Here is a 15,806-nt window from a genome sequence, read left to right as displayed (position 1 = left end):
AATAATTTTCCTCGACTATTACCATTTCTTGCACCGAGATCGAACCTGGACACCAATATGGATCGAACGTAACTAACTTCCACGATATGATTGCAACCAGGAACAGAAACCCCCTCCCTTCCCCTTCTCTCTTTTTTTTTCACCTGTAGCCTAGCATCGAACGAGTTCAGAGTAATCACAGGTTCCAGCAGATCGCATTCTGTGTGATATCCAGAACGGAAAAACGAAATTTTTTCGTCACGTTTTACCATTGCCTTACTGATCCATTATCAACCCTGTCACGTTTGATTCTCCGATTAATTTCCACTACTCTCGCTGCTGCCATGAAACGAATGTGCTGGTGAATATGATGTCATGTATGTGTTGTTAGATGTGCGCAGGTTTTCAATGGAGCATGTAGTATCGTTCGATGTCAGTCATATCTATCGTGCGATACGAGTTCATGAGGAATCTACCAAGTTCACTCCGTGTGTGTAATTTCTTTCTCTCTCTTTCTCTCTCTCTCTCTCTCTCTCTCTCTCTCTCTCTATTCTCTCTCTCTTACTTTCTCTTTCTCCCTCTTTCTCTCTTTCTGTCTTTGTCTATCTTGCTCTTTTTTTCTCCAACGAGGAACGAGTGATTACGAAAGTTGAGTGTTTCAATGATTGATCATGCGTGATAACACATAATGGAATTGCAATTTTCAACTCGCCGGGCCGCTATTCAGCGTTACCAACTCGCGAAACTTTTTATTGTACGAACTCAATATACCTCCAATTAATTTCTCTCTTTTGTTTTCTGATTTCTCTTACCTTTTCACCCGAAAATGTGTACTGCTACCCGTTTTATTCTTTGAAGCGATACCATTCTCGATTCACTTGTATTTGCGATTACCGTTATTATCCTTTCCTTGAAATAGAACAGAAGAATTTGCAATAGAAACTTGTGAACGGGGTGATCGTGGATGAAACGCAATTGAGTTGGTAGAGCGGTCAATTAAAGAGATTAAAGGGAATTAAATGGAAAGGGTGTCTAATTAGAGGGAACCGTGAACCGTGGTTAGCGAATCAGGATGATAGGGCGAAAAAAGGAAATGATTAGCTTCAGTTATACAGCTGTTATTTTGTGTTGTGCGGGGCTAGATGCTGAAGGAGAAGGAGGATGTTCTTCTCACACCGAAGGCTGCGACGGTTCGACAGGTATGACTCTGCCTTCAGGTAGACAAAACGCGTAGAGTCACGTAGAACCGTGTAGTCCGCATGAAATATAAAGTATACTCGTTCCGTGCTTTCAACACACGCATTAATTCGACGAGAGTAATGTGAAACACTTTCTGTCCGAGATGGCTGACTTTCAGTGACGACTCTAGCGCCACGTTCCGCTGGAACGGCGGATACGGCTATTAGCCACTTGAGCAACGATCGATCGAGCAATCGAATGATCGCGTTGTGATAATTTCATGGGAATATTCCATACGTGTATTTTTTTCTTTCCTATGTATCGAATCATTCAGTGCATCTCATCGTCACGAGTCGTTGAACATCCCGTGCAAAATTCTAACCTAAATTTCTCACATGAAATTCTAACCTATTACATTCTAAGTCTGACATTAACCTTGCACATTTTGGAAATGCAGGTCATTGAAATGGCGAATAAAGAATGATGAAAGGAATTTTCTATTTAATAAACGTATGTCTAACCTTGTTTTGTTTTTTAAAAAAGCGTGCAAACTTTTTTATTGAAATTTCCTTATACGAGGTTCTGATAAAGTTTTTAATCGTGAGTTACATACTGTTTGCAATCGATAGAAAATTTAATTAGTAATCGTAGAGAATTATTACAACGCGAATAATGAAGTGTATGATAATTTGCAATTAAATTTTGTAGTTAATAATTAATTAATTCTAGTATATTGTGAACATTGTAGCATTAACTCTTTCGTTTATATACATGTAGCAACTTATGTTAATGTATATAATTAAGTATGAAATAGTTAATTAAACAATAAATATTAAATATCTGAATTATTCTAAAGTTGAAGAACCTATAAAATATCTTTCTTATACAGTCAATTTATAATAAATATTAATTACTTAAATATTATCAATGAAGTCAAGAAGTCGCTTTTAAAATTTTATTATCAAAATATAAAATGAGATGAGATATATATTTATTCGAGAAAGAATTGTTTCTTCTATCACTCTCTATCACCACCTGCTCTATAACTTTGAAACACCTTGTACTTAACATACTGCAAAAACTTTAAAACTTCCTCAACTATTAATATAACCTTGGATATATCGAATTAAAATGTTAAATTAAATTCAATTACAATACAATGGAAAATTATTACTATGTAGTCACATCACAAGAAACATTGATAAACAGTTGGTGTCTCCTTCTGATCTTAGCATAAACCTAACCTAACAACCAAACGATAAATTATATTTTAATTCAAGGATACAGTGATCTGTTTATAATTGTTCTTTTATCCTTTAAATTTACATTCTCAGTGACTCATAATTTTCTCGAATCATAAGAAAAAACAACAGGTAACCAACATAACCTAACATTCTTAACTAACGTTCAAATTCCTAGACTTGATTATTATGTAGGGTAATGAGAACACTATATTTCATAAAAATTTGACGAACTGAGTAGATATTTTTTTTCCCATCTTTTTTTTCTGTTTTAGCGTTATACCTTATACAGAGAGTTACTCTACGTAATACAGAACATGCTTTCACGCGGCGTGCTTCGATGCATGCTTTCGCTAAACGTTTCACGCACTTAAGCTTGTTTCGCACGACACCACTCGCAAGCACATCGTCGCAGCATCATTATGTTGAGATTTTGAACGTACAGCTTCCATAGACACCTAAACTTCCAAACATTATTATCTCTTACAAAAATTAATTCTCCTCTTGAACAAAATTTATGAAATATTTTAATTAAATCACTCATTAACAATGCCCTCATATCATGTCGTGAAATAACATATATAAAAAGGAAAAGGCATAACGAGTTGACGTATGATTCAATGATTTCTCCGTTTATAAAATTATTCGTATGATGAAATAAAATTTTGTTCTATTCTTCCCATAAACTCGTTCTGAGAACAAGACGAAACGTTCGAATCATTCTTATTCGTGGTATTTTGTTCTAAAACCGTTCAAACTCGTCATAATCATGCTCTGATCGTGGAACACGAATTTTCAAGATTTCACATACACACAAAAACACACTAACTATCGGACGATATGCCGTTATCTTTTCATCTTGTGACCTGCTGGAACACCCATCTCAGTGGGAATCCCACGCCCTCCTTTATGGTTATGGCTTCTATGTAAACTGGCTGACTGAATGAAATCTCTTTACCATTAGAGAGAATACGCTTACACAGTGATTGACATTTTCTGAAAGTAGTTCTTCACTTCTATTGCGCGTAAAATGCTGTTTCGAACATTCGAGGAGGATGCTGATTAGCAACAATAGATCTGCTGAGTGTTTCGATTACAGCCTCCACCACACGTTACACTGAGCGAATTCAAGGAACGTTATGAATGGCATAGCAGTTGATACGAGTTGATAATTCTCATTTTATTTTCGTCTCGATAACGTTCACGAACGTACATTTTCTGTCGTCGATCGTGTATTGTTTACCCCTTGGGTCTGTTGTTTTCGTGTTATGCAGGTTGTTTTTTAACGCGAGACACGGGGTAGATAAATTGAAAATTCGGAATTTAAGCGTAATACGATCTTAAGGAGTATAGTATAATTTTTACTGTTATTAGCAAATTTGTGTTTTCACGCGAAGCTATTTATTTATACGTTTATAGTAAACGTTAGATATAACAATTAGCTTGAATGCAGAGTTAAAGACAGACTTAAGTGCACGCCATAGATCATTGTAGGTTAGATCACCATGTATAGGTTAGGAGTACCATAGATTTAATGTCTGCACAAAATATTAATACAGTATTTAGTATATATTTTATATTAATAATTTTAATATAATTTAGCGTGAGTTTATTTATCGAAGAAAATAAAATTTAGTACCACTTTTTTTGGATATTTACTTCCTTTCCATTTTGTGGCCCTTATAGTGTTATTTGAAGCTTTAAATTAACTCTCTGTAACGCCACCTGTTATATTTTTATGGCATTATTTTACGTAAAGTTATCCTATTTTTGTTATTATATTGTCATTAAGTAATTAATTAATAGCGGATTATTTTTTAATTGTTGCATTGAACAGTAATTGTATATTGAACTGATATTTGAAAAATTACGAATCTTTAAAAAAAATACAACGAAAAATATTAATTATTTCCCTCGTATGGTTCATTTTTAATATATTTGAGCATAAACGCCTGCCAACATATTCGACCCGTTATTCAGGCAGAATCAGTTATTTAAATTTAATATCCGCTAAAATTGAAAGAAGATCGGAAAATTGGAAGACGATAGTTGACCCCTTTATGCAACTTTATGACATAAGAGTACTTACTTTCATGTTACGAAACAGCCTGCATATACAATTCTCTATAGAGTTGAATATTACGTAACTTTTTCGCGGAGAAATTTCGTCGCTAGATAATTATCTGAATTGAACCTATTTTGCAGTAATTTTACATGCTGAATTTACTCGAGTTACTCGACCAAGTGAGACTATTGAATGAATTAATTAATCGTCGTAAGGGCGTGGATACATCCTCGTTTTGTTGAATATACTCTGTTATATTAATTCACAAAGGTCAATATTGTACGATTTAAAATTTAATGTATACGATGTTGTTACAAATAAGCGAAACATGAGTTCAACGAGTTATAACATATTCGTTCGTTAATTATGCCGTTTCACGATGAAGCGTGAGCCGCGAAACTCTACAGAGAATTGGTCTAACATAACATGAATCAGAAATTATTATTTTACAGGATACACGAATCCATGCGGTTGTGCGTAATGGCTTCCAGTTCAATTATTCGACTAATCAATTTTTTACATTTCCAGTGAATTGCTCAATATTTGGCCGGAAAAAGAAGCAGTACAAGGATAAGTATCTCGCGAAACACAACGCAGTCTTTGACCAGCTGGATCTGGTCACCTACGAAGAAGTCGTTAAGCTTCCCTGTAAGTACTTACGATCTGACTTTACGAAGATTATTTTATTTTAATCAAATTAATTTATGGATATCTAAATGGTTATTAGTAGTTAATTACCAGCTGGATCTGGTCACCTACGAAGAAGTCGTTAAGCTTCCCTGTAAGTACTTACGATCTGAGTTTACGAAGATTATTTTATTTTAATCAAATTAATTTATGGATATCTAAGTGGTTATTTGTGGTTAATTAAATTTTTGGAGAATATTGATAGTGCAAAGAAATATGAGGAAAGAATATTAGGAATGCTTCAGTGAGAAAAATTAGTAACGAAAAGTAATTTTGATATTTCGATAGTATTTTATTTTAATAAAATTAATTTATGGGTATCTAAGTGGTTATTAGTAAATAAAATTTTTGAAGAATATTGATAGTGCAAAGAAATACGAGGAAAGAATATTAGGAATGCTTCAGTGAGAAAAATTAGTAACGAAAAGTAATTTTGATATTTCGATAGTATTGGTACTATATTTTACACTGTTTAGTGTTTTATTTCTTTAAATTCCTATTTTTTAAGAAAAATTTAGGTTAGCTCGAATAAAATAAATATAAGGGTTTTATTTTTCGTTGTGATTGGTGATATTATTTTACGATGATATTGTTCATGTGTAATTTCCTATTGGTAATTTCGTGATCTTTTTTCCCTCAGATCCTGCATTCCAACGGAAAACGTTAGTGTTATTGGGAGCACATGGTGTTGGTCGTCGTCACATAAAGAATTCCATTATCGGGAAGCATCCCGATAAATATGCCTATCCTATTCCACGTGAGTAAAAATGAGATTTCTTCTAACTTAAATTTTTTGGCAGTTTCAATATCTCATTTAAATAATATTCTAATAAATTCCCATGTTACTCGAATGAAAATATTTCACGAGAGAATAATTCCCATTTTTTAATTATTCTAACATACAATTTTCGTATAAATATTTTCCACTTTCGTCAGAATATTTATTACATGCTTCACTGCTTTAATTAAACCTTTCGTCATTATATACTCGCTGAATTTAATTCCACCAGCTACTTATCTTTTTATTTCAAATTCCTTACTTCCCTCTGTTTTCTGAATCTTTGTTTTCACTTCAAATATTTTGCTTCCCCCTCATCGTCAGGCTTTGAAAGCGTTGGTTCGAAACCATTAAATCCATTTTCTTAAATTCAGCCTGTGTACACAGCATACATTTTTACTGAAAACGTCACTCTTTCTTTTCAATTTTCATATTCGTTCATTGCTCTAATATAGATTAACACTAGGGCTATCTACCTGAAATACGTAGCTAAGTGTAATATTTATAAACAACACTAGCTAAAATTGTATGATAGAAATCTTCTATAAAAGTCAATATTAATTTTAGCAAAAGCAGCTGTTCATTTACAATAATTGCTAAATTTACTGGTGTAGAATAAATAATTGCAAACGGGGAAAGGTGAATGAGATGTAAGAGTTCAATAATATTTATTAAGGACTAAATACAATATTAACGATGGTACACAACACACGACTACAAATCACAGGTCTCATCTCAGTATTATAGAATGGCGAAAACTACTTTCGAGACACCAAAAACTGACAGAACAACAGGAACAGAATAACACAAACACAAAACTCATGAAATTAATTTAACTTAGGAAAAGAACACCAAGATAACGCAACGGAAACACACAAATATGCACTTTAATTTAACTCTCTTTCCAACACCGAGCGACTCACGCTTGTGCCGGTCACAATTAATTTCTAGGGACCCTGTTTTGGTCGTCAAGGACCTGCTTTTGTAGTATTTTATTTTAATAAAATTAATTTATGGGTATCTAAGTGGTTATTAGTAAATAAAATTTTTGAAGAATATTGATAGTGCAAAGAAATACGAGGAAAGAATATTAGGAATGCTTCAGTGAGAAAAATTAGTAACGAAAAGTAATTTTGATATTTCGATAGTATTGGTACTATATTTTACACTGTTTAGTGTTTTATTTCTTTAAATTCCTATTTTTTAAGAAAAATTTAGGTTAGCTCGAATAAAATAAATATAAGGGTTTTATTTTTCGTTGTGATTGGTGATATTATTTTACGATGATATTGTTCATGTGTAATTTCCTATTGGTAATTTCGTGATCTTTTTTCCCTCAGATCCTGCATTCCAACGGAAAACGTTAGTGTTATTGGGAGCACATGGTGTTGGTCGTCGTCACATAAAGAATTCCATTATCGGGAAGCATCCCGATAAATATGCCTATCCTATTCCACGTGAGTAAAAATGAGATTTCTTCTAACTTAAATTTTTTGGCAGTTTCAATATCTCATTTAAATAATATTCTAATAAATTCCCATGTTACTCGAATGAAAATATTTCACGAGAGAATAATTCCCATTTTTTAATTATTCTAACATACAATTTTCGTATAAATATTTTCCACTTTCGTCAGAATATTTATTACATGCTTCACTGCTTTAATTAAACCTTTCGTCATTATATACTCGCTGAATTTAATTCCACCAGCTACTTATCTTTTTATTTCAAATTCCTTACTTCCCTCTGTTTTCTGAATCTTTGTTTTCACTTCAAATATTTTGCTTCCCCCTCATCGTCAGGCTTTGAAAGCGTTGGTTCGAAACCATTAAATCCATTTTCTTAAATTCAGCCTGTGTACACAGCATACATTTTTACTGAAAACGTCACTCTTTCTTTTCAATTTTCATATTCGTTCATTGCTCTAATATAGATTAACACTAGGGCTATCTACCTGAAATACGTAGCTAAGTGTAATATTTATAAACAACACTAGCTAAAATTGTATGATAGAAATCTTCTATAAAAGTCAATATTAATTTTAGCAAAAGCAGCTGTTCATTTACAATAATTGCTAAATTTACTGGTGTAGAATAAATAATTGCAAACGGGGAAAGGTGAATGAGATGTAAGAGTTCAATAATATTTATTAAGGACTAAATACAATATTAACGATGGTACACAACACACGACTACAAATCACAGGTCTCATCTCAGTATTATAGAATGGCGAAAACTACTTTCGAGACACCAAAAACTGACAGAACAACAGGAACAGAATAACACAAACACAAAACTCATGAAATTAATTTAACTTAGGAAAAGAACACCAAGATAACGCAACGGAAACACACAAATATGCACTTTAATTTAACTCTCTTTCCAACACCGAGCGACTCACGCTTGTGCCGGTCACAATTAATTTCTAGGGACCCTGTTTTGGTCGTCAAGGACCTGCTTTTGTGCTTTTCTTAACCTACGTTTCACCTCCCCGTAGGGACCACGCAACTTAATTTTGTTACCCAAAATAACTTTCCCATTTGCTTCTAGAAAATATCGATCGGTTTATTTGTTTTTGTTGGCAATGGCCGATTCGCGATTTCTTCCCGAAATGGTATCCTACCGCATTCTTTCCTTTTCCACACATACTGCGGTTACACTATGCGTCGTCAGGCGTTCAGAAATTCCACGTACATTCTAGGAACTCATTCGCTTTTCTCGCACCACCGATAATGTTACATAAACATTCTTTCGATCCACTGTTACACGGTTGCGAACACTGAACATTCGCGCTGACAATCGCTCTATCCGCTGCTACACCGTTCTGAACACTCGCTGCGACAATCGCTCGATTCTCTGCTATACTATTCCGAACACTCGTTATTCGCACCGACAATCGCTCTATTCTCCGCCACAGTATTCCGAACACTCGTTATTCACGCCGACAGTCGCTCGATTCGCTGCTACATCGTTCCCAACATTGGTCATTCGCGCCGACAATCGCTTGATTCTCTGCTACACCGTTCCAAACATTGGTCATTTGGACCGACAATCGCGCGATCCGGTGCTTCACCGTGCAGAATACTCGTCATTCGTTCATTCCACTCGCCTAAAATATTTTCGATGCTACACTAGTATCTAGAACCAGTCACTTTGACTCCTTTGTTACTTCTAGTATTAACTCCTCGTTCATGCTAAACTATAATATAATAAAAATATACGATATACATATTTCCTCTATCAGTTTTCTTTTTTAATTGCTATTATTACGAAGCTGCTGTATAAATAAAATTATTTATTTATTTGCTTATTTGTTTATTTATTTATTTATTTATATAATTAACGGGTAGCCCCATTAGTGTATATTTGTGGACTTAACAAGTTCTATACGGAGGACATTACATATAAAGAGAAAAAGTTACATATTAAATGCGAATGAAAAAGTGACATATTTAGATAATGGTATATAATATTATATATAATATTAAGTGACATGTTTAAATAATAGTATATAATATTATATATAATAGTATATAAATTAGACATATTTAGATAATAGTTTATGAAAGGAATTGACCGATCCAGTAAAGAAATCTACCTCGAAACTGGTCCTTTCTGCAAGTTCGCAAATTCGTCTTACAGGGTCGGTATTAGCGTATCTGGAAGTATATTTACAAGATAGGAATGCTCAAAATGATCTTAGTGATTTAGCAGGCGAATAAAAGTTGATAGAGGAAAGTAGTGCAGAAGAGTTAATGATACCATTAATTAATTTAAATAAGAATAGTAGATCAAAAATCGTCCTACGAGCTTCAAGAGATTTCAGGTTTAGTCTTTTTAACACTAAATTTACGGAACCCATCAATTTGACGGAAGGGTTGCTCCAATTATACGATGGTAACAGATTTAGTCAACATATATTGAGAATGTTAATATAATATATAATTATTTTTAAATTAAACTAATCATTGAAAAATAAAGACACGTGGATTCCTTTACCTGTCAACTTGACAAGTGTCCTTAGAAATATGTATACATATAGCGTCCGTAAACCTAGTGTTAAGATTGGTTCATAATCGTGTTCAGTAAAGTCCATTCTGTGCCCGGATTTATAAACTGCAAACCTCCGAAATTTATGTTGAATTCTTTCTATGCTGATATCCTACATTATTCACGAATAAATACCAAATATGTATTTTATATTTAATATGTCATTAGTCGAAATTACATGATGTTTCAGATACAACGAGGCCTCCACGGAACGACGAAGAGAATGGTCGCAATTATTATTTCATATCGCACGATGAAATGATGGCCGACATCGCTGCCAATGAGTACCTCGAATATGGTAAATAACCGTATCAATTCGTAAGACTAATCTATCTTTCGTTTCCTATGCAATTTTCGCTAACGTAATTCTTTTGTTATAGGTACACACGAGAACGCAATGTACGGAACGAAGCTAGAAACGATTCGGAAAATTCACGAAGAAGGCAAGGTGGCGATACTGGACGTCGAACCTCAGGCACTGAAGGTGTTACGCACGGCGGAGTTCGCGCCTTATGTCGTTTTCATCACTTCCCCGGTGTTCCAAAACATCACCGATGTAAGTAACGAATATCGATCGTTGACATCTTCCCAAGGAAACCGGGGTAACTACTGTCGTGGGATTAACTAATTGCACGATTAATCGACCGTTGACGAGATTACGGAACTCCAACGTCGCCATTTTAATTGACTTTACCGTGATAAGTATGTCACCAGGGATCGCGCGGGTACTCGATGACTGCGGTAGAAATAAACAATTCGAAGGAAAGAGCGGAAATCGAGTGGAATAAGTATATTCGAGGAAAATTAACGAAGGATAAAACGAAATCGAAATTTTAATCCTAGATATGTAGACAAAAATTGCTGATTAAATAAATCGATCCTTAGATCACGATATAAAATAGTGATATAAGTATAGTAAACGAATTTACGTAAAAATTTCAGTATAATTTAAGAGAAATTATTTTAAACGTGAATACCTGGTCCATGGAATGCAATAATCAATTTATATGAAATTATATGGAGCTCTGTTAGGATATTTAATTTATATTTACAAATATTTAATATCAATACTCCATTTTATCAGGATAACAAAATACGGAATGAAATATAGAGATAATTAAATTTATTGCTTTGTGGCAGTGAAAGAAATTGCACAAATTCTTGACATGCAAAAATAAATCAATCCTTAGACCACGATTTAAAATAGCTATATAAGTATAATGAACAAGTACACGTAAAAGTTCCAATATAATTGGACAGAAATTATTTTAAACATGAATGCCAGGTCCATGGAATGCAATAATCAATTTATATGAAATTATATGGAGCTCTGTTAGGATATTTAATTTATATTTCCAAATATTTAATATCAATACTCCATTTTATCAGGATAACAAAATACAGAATGAAATATAGAGATAATTAAATTTATTGCTTTGTGGCAGTGAAAGAAATTGCACAAATTCTTGACATGCAAAAATAAATCAATCCTTAGACCACGATATAAAATAGCTATATAAGTATAGTAAACAAGTACACGTAAAAGTTCCAATATAATTGGAGAGAAATTATTTTAAACGTGAATGCCAGGTCCATGGAATGCAATAATCAAGTTATATGAAATTATATGGACCTCTGTTAGGATATTTAATTTATATTTCCAAATATTTAATATCAATACTCCATTTTATCAGGATAACAAAATACAGAATGAAATATAGAGATAATTAAATTTATTGCTTTGTGGCAGTGAAAGAAATTGCACGAATTCTCGACATGCTAATTTCATACTCTAACATTCAAGCAACATTCCGTTGAATGCTTCAGTGTGACGGAAGCCTGGAGACACTGGCGAAAGAGTCGGAGTCGCTGAAGCAAGCGTACGGCCACTTTTTCGACCTGACCATCGTGAACAACGAGATAGACGAGACGATCGCACAATTAGAGGCGGCCATCGAGCGGGTGTACACGACACCGCAATGGGTACCTGTGTCCTGGGTCTACTGACAGCGAACCTCGCCAATTCGTCAGATCACTAACTGCAATGGCTCGTCGAATGTGAAACAGTGATCATCGAGACGCGATCCACCGAACGACCGGTCCGTTTGCGATCGTTTTACCGCGGCCACGATAATCTTCTCAACGTCGTACGCCTTTATAAATTTACGGTGTTCGTGGGAAATTGAAATCGTAGCCTGATCCGTGGGGCGGGGGTTAGGGGGAGGGGGGCAAACAGCCGCGTATTAGAAACACGTCGGACCAATCGAACGAACGAATTTGCCGTCGCTTCTTCGATCGATCTACAGCACGATATCGACTGGAATGCGTGACTCTAGCCGTGTGTTCATCGACTATTTTCATTACTGTTCAATTTCTTCTACTTATTATTGGATCGTCGTTATTGTTATCACCGCGAGCAGAGGCGAAGAGACGAAACTGTCGACGTTGTCTCGAGGCGCAAAATACGACAATCAAAAACAGAGGAAAAAGAAAGAAAAAGGAAAACAGAATACAACAGGCTGAGAGCATACATTTCGATTCCGATATACGAGTTCCATAGGACTGTAATATTGCTTCCACGTTAAATATAAGCGATACAATTTCTCGTGTCCCTCAGAGTGTATCGTCTCGGTTAACGACTCGATTCGACGGGTCACGATCCAACAACGGTGTTAATTTCCTCGCGATTAATCAGATCCCGCAGTTTCCTCTCTTCTTCTCTCTTCGTGCGCTGTTTCGCCTCTATTTCATTTCCTACTCCGTCTTTCTATCCGTTCCGTGGTCTTGTTTCTTGCATTTCCTTCAGACATTCCTCGTACCACGTTAGCGTGCGTACACGAATTTATCGCTAGTTTCGTCAATCTGTACGGGTCTGTACGTAGCGATACAATGGTAAACGAAGATACGAGTATATACCGAACTGAATCGAAGAACGTGAACAGTTCGCTTTTTCGGGGATTACGCATCGAAGAGGATCAAAATGGGGAACGGTCGTTCGAACTGTTCGTGAATGTCGACCGAATGGACACGCTTGTACCGTTCTTGGGGAGAGAAAAAAAAATCTGTCAATCGACTATCCGTAACCTGTAATTGCCTCCTATCGTACTCTCTTATAACTATTTACACAAAATGAAAAAAAAAAAAAATGAAACTAGGACCGCGCTGTCCGATAGTTCGCCGCCGCTATCCCACCGTAATAGTCAATCTTCTGTCTGTTCAAGTTGAAGGAAAAATCGGACTATCGACAGCTAGTCGTTTACCTGTAACTTTAAGCAGTAGAGAGACTTCGCCGATTTCGTCTAGTACTTCTAACATCTAACGGGAGTTCATCCGTCGTCGTGAGATACGCGATGAACCTTCGTACGTGTATATGCGCAAGCGCTGTTCTATAACCGTATCGTTTCTCTGTTCTTCTCTCTTAACTTCGAGCGTGTTTCGGTTCGATCTGAAAATTTTTCTGTGCCGCGTTTCATTCTGTCGCCGAATCTAGGACGTCGAACCGTGCACCCGATCGTCGTTGTATATCTTTATTTTCTTCCTTCTCGTGCGAGCTCGATGAGCATTGGCTCGGATATCGATCTACACGCAGCAAATCGGTGTTGCATTTCGGTTCGAGTAGTCGTCGTTTGTCGAACGAACGCTTCTAGATACGGCGGTGATCTCGATGAGCTACTACCACGGGATTTACGTTGACACACGACACACATGTACACAAATCAACTGTAATATCACTCGGTTCGCATTGCACCCTCGTACAAAGCGCATAATCGAATGACGAAGTAACAGAACGCGGTTTACTATACGATATTTATAACACGTAAACTCAAGTAAATAGATAGTCTACCAACTATATGAAATAATACTAAACACCGTCTCACATTAATTGAAAAGGAAAAAAAAAAAATAATACAGAAGGCTAGAACACGTACACGGTGACACGTGCAAGGGACACTGACACATTTACACGAATACACGTAGACGCTTACATAAACATTCCGCGTACGCAGGTAAACATAACACGCGACATATATATAAATATATATATACATACATGACAGTTACACATAGGAAAACACGTAACGTACACGGACAAGTAACGCGAATTCACGAGAAACAGATTTAACGACTAGATAATTAATTACAAGCGATTAAATAAATTAATTGTGTAACTAATTAATACTAAATTACTAGAAGACTAATAGTAAATTTGCATATGCAGCCCGTAGAGCGAAGGAGTGAATGCGTGTACGTACGGGTATAGTGTGAATCTCTTGCATTCGCGACTGGCGTTGTGATCGACCCTCACGCGGCTTTGTTCAGAACTTGTTCAATTACAGCTCAACTACTTATAAAGATCTCGAGAGGAACATACGCACACACATACGCAACAACATATACGTACATGTATAACAGATAAGATACATACGCGAACACATGTATACATACAGTTACAGACACGTACAACACGCGTATACATAGGTTTTACTACGTTCTTCCTATTCGACACACGATATTAGTCATCGAGCGTGTAATTATCCTTTATTAAACGCGATGTAAACTTCGATGGTGGAGTTATACAAAAAGGAGAGACCGATGGCATCGTGCATGTTCTGTCGGTAAATAATAATTTGCGCGGAACGACTGTGAAATGTCGACGACGTTTCCTCGAGCAGCAGGCCCACCACGCGAAGACGTGTACACGAAGACAAGTCTGAAATCTTGAAAAAGGGGGAAAATGAGAAAAAGAAAAGGGAAAGAAAAATGACGAGAAGGAACGTCGTGTGAAACTTCAAGGAAAGCTCGTGTCGGTATGATCGTTTTGTGTGAGTGAGAAACTATCGAGACGCAAGAAGAACGAATCTTCAGTGATTTTGTAATATTTCTTATAAGTTGTAGCTGCCATATCCAGTAAAATTAAGTACTAGGTGCGCTGGGTGATTATCTGACGACGACTGTTTCGATAACGATTCTAATGGTGATGATGGTGGTGTTGATGATGATAATGATGATTATGATAATGATGATGATGATCATAATGATCCTACGTGCTCCTGCAAGTGTGTGTCCGCGACTTTGGATGAGTTACGCTAAGATGTTGAAAGACGACGGGTCTAAAGAAAACAATAACAGTTCATTACAATTATGTAATTATAAGTAAGAGAAAGAGACGAAGAGTATTATAACACGTTGTTAATTGAATTAATAAAACTAGCCCAAAGTGTCTAAGAAGCTTCTGTTTCATTATCCCTTTTATTGGTCTCTTAATCATGCAATCAAAACGAAGCATCAGTAGAATAATTCGATACGTGGAATCTTTTTAACAATGTACTGTTAAATTTTCAGGTTCTCATTTCTGTTTCTCTAATTACGTATTTGTTCCTGTAAAATACATTAAAAGTACAATAAACCTGCAACAGTACTGATAGTTAGTTACGTGAGGTAACGAACTTGTATTTTACTTTAAGTATATGAATTATTTTTGAATTAATTATTACGGTATTAAGTAAATTTAGAAACGAGTAAAATTTGTGAGAATCAAATAGGAAATTATTGATTTCTATGATTAAGGATTCTAAAAATTTCTATATCATTGTACGTACTAGACTACTATATTTATCATATTGAAAATGTAGCCGTGTATTATAAATATTTGTAGTCTAAAGGTTTTTAATGTAATAATTATCATGTTACGAAAGTAAAATAATTACGAGCAATATTCCAAGCAACAAAATACTTAGGCAACTAAATTGAAATCATAATGGTTTTTATTTGCATGTTATAAATATATAAAGTTTTAATGTAGCTGTTACAGAAGAAGAAACTTTGA

General features: G+C 35.2%; 1 protein-coding gene across 4 annotated transcripts in view; it reads left to right on the top strand.

The window, feature by feature from the left end:
* The window catches only part of CASK (peripheral plasma membrane protein CASK), a 250,920-nt gene extending 235,732 nt beyond the window's left edge, over positions 1 to 15,188 (top strand). For 2 of the 4 annotated variants that reach the window (XM_017903957.1, XM_017903956.1), the window contains exons 6-10: positions 4,993 to 5,112; positions 5,792 to 5,908; positions 10,170 to 10,277; positions 10,360 to 10,535; positions 11,807 to 11,986. In XM_017903957.1, the coding sequence (XP_017759446.1) occupies positions 4,993 to 5,112; positions 5,792 to 5,908; positions 10,170 to 10,277; positions 10,360 to 10,535; positions 11,807 to 11,986 (701 nt within the window). Of the gene's footprint in view, positions 1 to 1,121; positions 1,179 to 4,992; positions 5,113 to 5,791; positions 5,909 to 10,169; positions 10,278 to 10,359; positions 10,536 to 11,806 lie in introns of all 4 variants that reach the window. The other 2 variants (XM_017903954.1, XM_017903955.1) reach the window with 2 other exon arrangements.
* The last annotated feature ends 618 nt before the right edge of the window (positions 15,189 to 15,806 follow it).

The sequence above is a fragment of the Eufriesea mexicana genome, unplaced genomic scaffold (assembly GCF_001483705.2).
Source record: "Eufriesea mexicana isolate 0111107269 unplaced genomic scaffold, ASM148370v2 scaffold2645, whole genome shotgun sequence".
Lineage (NCBI taxonomy): Eukaryota > Metazoa > Arthropoda > Insecta > Hymenoptera > Apidae > Eufriesea > Eufriesea mexicana.
Note: the sequence above shows the minus strand (reverse complement) of the source record. Positions and strands in the feature narration are given on the sequence as shown.